Here is a 9,527-nt window from a genome sequence, read left to right on the forward strand (position 1 = left end):
AATAATCACTCCTCAGAAAGACTGTCCTAATATTCATTTTCCTAATTTATATAATTTCATTAATATGTTCAATTAATCATTAATAATATTCATTTCATAGCCTATATTTTTTCAACAACTTTAATTATACAGAAATGTTCATAACACAGTAAGTAATTCCATTAGTTGCATAAGCTTTTACGTGAGTCTTTTTAATTAATTGAAAATTAATTCTGTTATAACTCTTAAAATAGCTCCTGTAATAACGGACAATTGCTTGATTTCTAGCAACGAGTACACAAGTTAAAAATTCAACAATGCATTAACATAATAAGCTCTCTTTCACGCTGCAAACAGCAGAAGTAAGGAAGAACGGCAGAACGGCGGTATTGGTTTACCATACACGCCTGCAACGATGCGCTGCAAACCGCGCGACGAGTAGCTAAATGAACCGTAGAGTAAGTGAGCCTTCTAATATTTGTAGAGGGTTCACTTACTCTACAGATCATTGTGCCAATGAACTGTAGAGTAAGTGAGCCGTCTTCTATTTGTGCAATAGTTATCATGAAATAGGCTCGTATAGTATACGAGCCTACTCCTGTAATTTATTTAAATTCAATATTTTGGCTCGTATACTATACGAGCTTATTCCTGAATTATTTAAGAATTCATACGCTTGGCTCATAGGCACAATGATTTGTAGAGTAAGTGAACCCTCTTCATTTATTTTTTATTTTCGATAGGCTCGTATAGTATACGAGCCTGTAGTGCAAGTGAACCTTCAATATTATTTACGAAGCTCGTATAGACTATGATTTGTAGAGTAAGTGAGCCATGTGTTTTAAGAATTACATATTTGGAGGCTCATTGTGTCAATGATTCGTAGAGTAAGTGAACCCTAACCAGATCAGCGTCGGATCTCCATCGGTCCATCACCACTTCTGAGGCTGCACAGTCACTATTTCTTAGTCTAGGTCACCTTGTTCTTCTAGACCTCTTTGCTCAGAATGGGGAAGGCCACACGGCTAAGGCTGTCTGTAGTGTTATAACCAAGCAATCAAGTTATAAAGTACAAATCATGAAACATGAACGTAAAAATTAGAAAAAATACATTCTCTTAAATTTACGCTCTGCGTTGCCAGCGTAAAGTTAGTAGTCTATACGAAAAAAAGCCAGATTCCAGAAAACTTTCATTATGCCTCCCATATGGTCCTTTCTTTGATTATACATATATATAATCAATGACCTAATTTCATTAGAACTACTCTTTTCCTATTTCGTTTTGTTTATTAATATCATATGTGAATGTGACAATAATTTAGTAAATACGTAACGTGTCAGCGTTTTCTTTCTGCTGCCAGCCATTGCCAATTGCCATTATTTTGTTGTTGGCAAAACATTCAAGAGTAAACAAACTTGGAACATAACTTAGTGTAAATGTTTGCTCCTTTAAGTGTTGTGTTATAAAGTAAATGACGTAGGCCTAAAATATATTTTATCGAGGCTAAAATAGCAAATTACTTATATCTAAGTTTTAACACACGCGACTTGGTTTCCACGAAAGAGTGCACTCCTGATTCCTAGGCTTTCTCAATGCTTAACCTTAACATTATCATAAATTATCTACTTAACCATTAATGTTTGCTTTTTTATAAGACTGTCGTGAACAAATTATCAATGAATACCAAAAGAAAATTCGACAACAGAAACTCAAGTGGGAGGAATTACAACAATTTCAATGTTAAAACAAATAGCAACTATTTAACCTTAAATGATGATGACAATACTGTTCAATGTAAACGAACTGAAATTATTCGAGATGGAAGAAAATTTCCAGTTTTCCAAAAACCTTCAGTGATTGGTGTCTTCAGTGTTGATACAAACAGAAAGTTTCTTCCTAATGAAAGTCAACTTAAGTACTTGTTTTGGTGCAAGTCTCGTCAAGGAGGTCTTGCTAGCAAAGTAAATTTTAATTTAAATGAAGGTATTGAAAAATGTGTTCGTAAAGATGAGTTGCTCAACGAGAAACTAGATCATATATTTACCTGGATACAAGCAGAAGGGAATCAAAAAGAAGAATTTCAAGTAAGTTATGAGACAGTCACAGATGTGAAAAATCTCAAAAAATCAATCTTTCTTAGGCCTAGGCCCATTATAGGTCGGCCGCTTAGAAAACGACCTGCGCAAAGTTTTTAGCGCATGTAGGGGAGGTAACGGCGAGGAAGGGTATGTTCCCCCTCGCTGCCAATGGCCGTTTTCATACTACACGATAGACACCGGAACGGCGCTGCCCCGGTGTTGTGGGAGTTGGAATCCTGTGTTACCAAATGAAACTGCGTACACAATGATATAATAACATTTCATGATCCTCAAATATTGATGCGATTTAGGCTATACAATATTTTTGCAGGACCTATTTTTCTCAAGTTATGAAGAACGTACCGTCGGTAATTATTTATATTTTGATCAGCTGTATAATTTAATTGCTGTTAATAAGTTATTTAAGCTGCAATTCAAAGAAGGTTGGGGGTGGCAGCAGCAGAGTGGAGTAAGAGCCATAGTCTGTCTCACTCTCGCATCCCGGTACGGTATCTCTCTCTCACCAATGCTACGAGGACGCTTTCTAACCGGCCGACCTATAGTTTTTCTTACATTCAAAGAAGTGACACATAACTACAGAGTAGTAACTTAGCTTGTAACTAAAGTAGGCCTATTAACTTACTTTTTTGTCTATATGGAAGGCAGTAGCTCCCAACCATGATGTACAGCCATAACTTAACTTAAAACCAGACCAGTCAGTCGGGATCAAAGTTGATGTGCAATGATAGGATATAGTAGGGGCCTATGTAATTTCTCCGAATTTCTGTTATGGGAGCATTTCCATATCTGCTGGCACAAACGAACGAATGAAAATATCGATCGATATATCAAACTAAACAACTAACAAAGCGTGCATGGATAAGTCTTTAAAAAGTAAACTTAATCAAACTTGGTTGCACAAAAATGGGAGAAACATTATCACCCCAAAAACTAACTTAACCCTTTACGGACGGGTGACGGATATATCCGCCTAAGTCTTTGGCGTTAAAGGACGGGTGGCGGATATATCCGCTTATGGTTTTTGATGTTCCGGACGGGAAGCGGATATATCCGCCTTCTCTTTAGACTGGCAGGTGCATGAGCAGTAACCAGATATTTCGCGGTACCAAGGCGCCACTTTCCTGCTCTCTGCATGGCTGCACTCCCCCCTCTCTCCCACCCCTACCCCTCTCCCGCGCGCCACCCCCTCTCTCGCGCACCACCCACCTCTCCTATGCTGCCCCCCTCCACGTTTCGTGCTCAACACTGCATCTTTATTTATTGTTTACATACCTATTGTTCTTAATTTATTGCCTAACGTTGTCATGGTCATATCTTCGAAGACGGGTGGCGGATATATCCACTGCTTTTCTACTCATCCGCGGACGGGTAGCGGATATTACCGCATAGTTAAAAACGAGTAAACAATTATTTTGACAGTATCAAGTAGCCTATTCCATTGTATTTATTTTATGTAGGCCTACGGTAAACTTGTACCTATAACAAAACACAAATAAGGAAAATTAATCTTTATTTTTTCCCGTTCTATGTCACGATTTTGCCCGTCCGGTAAGGGTTAAGTTACATCTTATGACTTTTTCAATGATAGGCTACCTAGTTGTATTTTTACGAATAAAGATTTCTTCTTATTATTAAGTTAATAAGTTTTAAGGTGTACAACCTTTTACTAATAACTCTCACAAGGAGCCGAATTTAGGCCTAATTTGTATGTTTTTTTTCAGACAGCTGATTTTGTGTGTTTCCGAGGTCTTCTGACCACTATTATGTGTACACCTTACGAGCAGCAAGAAGGCTGGATTATTTGTGCTACGAGATTGAAAAATACAAACTTTTTATGTGCCTTTGACACTGAAAAGAGGAAGAGAGAGAAAGAAAATGTTTCAGACAGACTAAAACAATTTCAGTCTTGGGGTTACAAGTTCGAACAGTTTATGTTGGCTGGTATGTTACGTTTGGTTATTAAGTCTGTACGGGGCTTAGGTCATAGAACAAGACAATAATTATGAGGCTAAAAAATGACCTAAGATAAAAAAAATATAAGCTAGGCCTAACTTAGGTTTAAAAAAAATCTAGGCTAAAAGAACATAACAAATCCAACCTACGTGAGAGTTTATTGTTTTAAATCCTCAACATTCTTTAATGACCTTCACAAACAAGAAAATTAATTAAGAACGAAACAAATTTTTGTTAGGCCTAGACACAAATTGAAATTTTACTAGGTTCAGGTATTCCAGCACTAAATAATTAAAGTTAAAAAATAAATTAGGTGGATAGTGACTTTACAAAATTAAATGTAATATAATACTTTTTAAAAGAGTCTTTTAAACCCAATGGCTTAGTCTAGGCCTACAAAATCTATGTACTGGTGCCACAGTGAAGCTAACAAATTTTGTTAATTAGTACTGCCCAGGATTGGTACTAATAACAATCAAATAACTTTTTGATTCATAATAAGTTACATGATATTTTATTTAGATACAATTTTGGTGAAAGTAATAATTTATCACATTACCGGTACTAATAAAAATTATACTGTAAATAGTTATGAAATCACTCGATCGATCCTAAGGCCCCGTCCTAGCTGGGCGGCAAGAGTGACGGGTACAAACACATGATAAGTAATGGGAGTGTCCTAGCTGAGCAGCAAGAGTGACGTTGTGCCCGTTGGTTACGCAAAATACAAATGCAGTATGTTTGTATTTGGTAGCGCTACCCCGGCGACGCAACGGATCGCCATCCACCACAGCTGCCTCAGTCCATGGCGCGTCGCCCTGTCTTGCCACATATTTTGCCACCTACATACATACATACATCCTTTGCCATAAGGAATTGGACAGGTCAGGGTTTATACAAAGAATAACCAACTTAATACTAATTTTTGTCACCGTCTAGTAATTCTTGCTGTCCAGCTAGGACTGGGCCTAAGCTAGTTGGTCATAGGTGAACTCAAACCGTACTCAAATGTTAGTAAAGTGGTGCTCTTTTCTGCAGAAGAACCTGGTCAAGAACCAGACACGTCACATCCAGTGTTGGAGACTGAAGAGTTGTGCTGCATTTTCCGAAGCAAGTTGAGCGGCAACAGTTTAGTTTACGCTGCGGAGATGGACGGCGTGTGCAGTGATGAGCCTGTGGACGCAGCGGGGCTCAGGAGCATGAAGGCACCGTTTATAGAACTCAAGACCAGTCGTCACATTGAGACTCAGCGTCAGGACACAAGCTTCAAGCGGTATGATTTAGGCTACCTAGATTTTAAGAGCTGAAGTAAACTCGTAAATAAAACCTGCCATCAATGTTAAATTAGAGTATATTCAAACAAGGATAGTTTAGGCCTACTACTTAAAATAAAAATACATAAATTTTTGTTGGGACATTTGAATGTTGACTATGGAAGAAATTACATTAACCCATTGACACTAACTTTTTATGGTTTCTATATTAATGTATAATTTAATGTAGGTTATGTGGATTTCACATGTCTAAATAACATATACTAAATTAATATGTCAATGTTTAAATGAAATAATATTCCTATTCTCCAACTCTATGCTAGTGTTAAAAGAAGCAAAATTGATTTGAGCAAGCTTCAGTAAACTCACTTTGGTTTAATAAAAAAAAAAAGTCAGTAACTTTTTACGGTTAGTAACTTACCCAGCTGTTCTTGATAGTTGGATTTTAACTTCCACCTAAACCAGACACCTTTAATCTAAGTCGCTCAACAACTAGCTAAGTTGTGCACATACCTTGGACTAATGGGAATCGAAACTGCCAATGTAGAACAACATCAGAGGTACGTCAGTGCAACTAGTTGGTTATTTAGTCTCCAGTTACTGTTGGCTGGATGGTAGAGTTCTGCTTATGTCTGAATGCAACACTAGCGTTTGTGTTATGTGAGATTTATTGAATTAAGCGCCAGCTACTTATTAGCTTGTTTACACTGTAAAATGCCTAGACTAGACATACTTGTTACATCAGTTAACTGTTTATTTCATAAGTTGTCTGCACTATATTCTGAATAAAATGTTAGCTTTTAAGCAATAGTTTTTAACATGTCTTATGTAATGTCATCGTGGGTAAGAATGAGTTAGAATAAGGACGTAACCCCCTACTGGCTCAAGATGAAAGTTTGGGAAATTAAATGAAGTTGTACAATTAAAATATTTTAATCATAATCAGTTTATTTTAAGAGTATAAATTATCCTTGTTTAACCAAAGGTTTTATCTTTTTTAACACCCGTTTGTTTTGACTAACAGATACAAGTTGCTGAAATGGTGGTGTCAAAGTTTCCTCGTTGGCATTGAGACGATTTACTGCGGTTTCCGAGATGATGATGGCATCGTTTCTACTGTGAAAGAATACAAAGTGAGGGAGATACCTAAAATGGCCAAGGTTAGTGATTTTTACTTAACTCCATTTAGGCCTCAGGTACAATGTGTTTTTAAACATAGTCTATAAGTTACAGCTATCAAACGTTTTAAATTTTATTGTTTGAAGTGATTTTTAACTTCATTTTTATCTTGCAGGGTTTCTGGGACCCTTGTGTCTGTATGAACTTCTGCGCCCAGTTCTTGGACTTTGTGAAGCGATGTATAAACGAAAGTTCAAGACCGAATGCATTGTGGAAATTTGAATGGAATCCTGGCAGTTCTATCACGGGCAAGGAAATCAATGGGCAATCTGAGTTTTCATTTGTGCCTGATTGGTATTTGAAATCAGAGTCATAAAACAGTTAGCATGTATTGTAAAGTGAACATTACAAATGATTTAAGAACAATTCACCACAAAGGCTGTGTTCATATCAAGAGCTTGAAGCATCAGAGTATGTTATTTTTTGTTAAGTTTTTGTCAATAAAGACAGTTTTATTTTAAGTAAGTTTTAAGGTTAGGTTGAACATTTGAACAATGTTGTTCCAAAGGAACAAAAAAACTGAATATAAACTGAGACATAATTTTAATAACAAACTTGTTTGGATCAGTTCCTATTTTTCTCTTTGATTCAATGTAGGTTATTCATCAGAGATGAATTAGAAAATGATTTAGCTTAAATACCCTAGTGGGTTCAGTTAAGAAAACACTAAAATACGAAAATTAAGTAACAGCATGTAGTCTTCATAGACTTTAACCAATAGCAAATATAGCCTACTATTTATATTATGAATGTAAATTGGATAGTTGAGAAAATGTTGGAACTTTACTGCTATAAAATTAGTTATGTACAAATAATTGCTAGGAAATATTTTTCACTTCACTTTTGCCCAGATATTTAATATCACAGTATTTAAAAATCAACGTTTCTTCACAGTTCAACTATTCCACAGTATATTTTTGTGCCATTTCAGCAATTTCCAACTTCGAGTAAAACTGGTAAAGGGTAACCTTATTTAAATTTTAGCACTATATAAAAAAACATTGTCGGATCACAACTTTAGTACAAACAGATTTTTTGTTGTTTTTGTTAATATTTTAAAAGGAGACCATGTATATTTATTTTTAACCATTTGATGTAAGATTGCTTTTAAAAGTGTAGGCTGTAAGCATGATAGACATACATTGCATTGTTTTATAACAATGACCAGTTTTATATGTTTCTAATCCTTCATTACTTTATTTGTTTTTGATTCTGTATTCATTTGCGGTGCAGGGCTAACCATATTTGTATGGTATGTAATGGTTGTAAAACTAAACAGTTAATAAATTATTTTTATAAGAAAACATGATTGTTTTTTTACTAGTTACATTATCTTGCTTCACAACATAACAAAGACACAGGAGAGAATAATGTTGTTCTTTAAATCAATTTTAGAAAATATAGGTTACACATCTACCACTGATCTCCAAAACAACTGAACTGTAAGTTACCGCTTAGTTAACGGCACAATTGAAGAACCCTCTTTCCACATTTATACCTTTTTAGCGAATTTCCCTATAGGGAAGTAGCTATTACCGTAGGTGGCACGGTAAGACCTAGACCCGGGACCGATTTACTTTTTCATTTTGATGTCCCCAGAGGCCAAAAACACCATTCGTTCAAATTTTTATATATGTATATATATATATAGACATATATATATATATAGACATATATATATATATATATATATATATATATTTATACGTCCGTGAACGCGATAACTTGAGTAATTTTTGTCCGATTTTGATGAAATTTGGTTTAAAGGTGTAAAGCGGGATAAACTTGAATGAGTTCGCGAACCAGCACGATCGGACCATGGGAACGGGGATTTACGTTTTATGGGGTAAAAATTGGTTTTTCTCACTTTTGACCCTCAAAACACAAAATTTCCCGATTTCTCTTTAGACCTTTTTAAAGAGCTTAAAAAAACAAATAATTTAGTATATAAAAGTATTTTTGTTCGATTATTAGTAACGAAGAAAATTAAAAAATTGTAAATTTAAAATTCCCATGTTATTCTTATGGAGAATAATGTCAAATCTTGTAGTTTGCTTGTTTATGGATATATTTTGATCACACTTGGCAAATTTATTTATTTTGTACTAAGCTATCAATATTTTACTCAAAAACACACTTTATTAGTTTCCTTGTAGCAGCAAACCTAGGTACTCGTTAAACCTAATGTTATTAAAATATATTTAACTGAAAATCAATTCAGACAAATGGAAATTCGCTTAGTCAGCAGGTTTGCTGCGGCGGGGGTATTTTTACTAAGTTTAGTTCTTTAGTTATATTTTACAAACAAAGCTTTGTAGTAGTTCCCTTTTATAAATAAATAATTAAACTTATTATTTTACTAGTGGCTTGTAGGGGCAATAGCCCCTATATTCTAGTAATTATTTTGTACAAATTATTAGTCTCATGGGTTACCCTACCTTGAATTATTATTTAACATTTTTGTATATTATGATATGTATAATGGTTATTACATACCCGCATAATGCATTTTGATGTCTGCTCTGTTTGAAATAAAAATTCCAAAGGACTGTTCATGCGGTGTGTATATAATATAAGCTTTCTAATCATAATACAACTAAGGAGCATTTTCAATAACAATCTTCATGACTATTAATTAAATCTATATAGATTTCTTTAAATATAGACAAAAACACATTGAGATAATGTCATCATCCAAATTGTAAAATGCTAATTTTGTAAGAAAATCTCTCTGAAACAATGTTGTTTAGTATCTTTGACTATTAATCAGGGCTGTGCGAATAGTTCGAAAAACGAATCGAATCCGAATCTTTTTAGGGATTTGGATTCGGATTCGATATTCAAATTTACTGGTAAGAGATCCGGGTTCGGATTCGAGATTCGAATTTCTTGGAAATAGATCCGAGTTGGGATTCGATATTCAAATTTACTAGATTCTGATTGAATATAATTTTCAATATAATTTTTTAGACACTAAAAAACTATTTGTGCACTCCGATTTGTTGTTGACTGGTTCATGTTAGGAATCTGACCAACTTGGTG

The 9,527-nt window shown here is 34.8% G+C and overlaps 1 protein-coding gene across 2 annotated transcripts; it reads left to right on the top strand.

The window, feature by feature from the left end:
• Positions 1-1,378: 1,378 nt before the first annotated feature.
• On the top strand, positions 1,379-7,774 carry LOC128996706 (decapping and exoribonuclease protein-like). 2 transcript variants are annotated; one of them, XM_054422147.1, is made up of 5 exons: positions 1,379-2,064; positions 3,801-4,020; positions 5,071-5,305; positions 6,331-6,466; positions 6,601-7,774. In XM_054422147.1, exons 1-5 carry the CDS (start codon positions 1,657-1,659, stop codon positions 6,799-6,801), a joined length of 1,200 nt encoding a protein of 399 aa, XP_054278122.1. In that variant the 5' UTR covers positions 1,379-1,656; the 3' UTR covers positions 6,802-7,774. The 2 variants fall into 2 exon arrangements, with proteins under 2 accessions (XP_054278122.1, XP_054278123.1); XM_054422148.1 differs by having other exon boundaries at positions 5,074-5,305.
• Positions 7,775-9,527: the final 1,753 nt, after the last annotated feature.

This window comes from Macrosteles quadrilineatus, unplaced genomic scaffold (genome assembly GCF_028750875.1).
Source record: "Macrosteles quadrilineatus isolate MER2022 unplaced genomic scaffold, UCM_ALF_1.0 Scaffold_6__1_contigs__length_79288215, whole genome shotgun sequence".
NCBI classification, from domain to species: domain Eukaryota; kingdom Metazoa; phylum Arthropoda; class Insecta; order Hemiptera; family Cicadellidae; genus Macrosteles; species Macrosteles quadrilineatus.

Bases quoted from the DNA above. Each gene is read 5' to 3' on its own strand.
- LOC128996706 (XM_054422147.1), top strand. From the start codon at position 1,657: ATGAATACCAAAAGAAAATTCGACAACAGAAACTCAAGTGGGAGGAAT. The intron at 4,021-5,070 runs GTATGTTACGTT...TCTTTTCTGCAG, and splicing joins CGAACAGTTTATGTTGGCTG to AAGAACCTGGTCAAGAACCA. The intron at 6,467-6,600 runs GTTAGTGATTTT...TTTATCTTGCAG, and splicing joins AGATACCTAAAATGGCCAAG to GGTTTCTGGGACCCTTGTGT.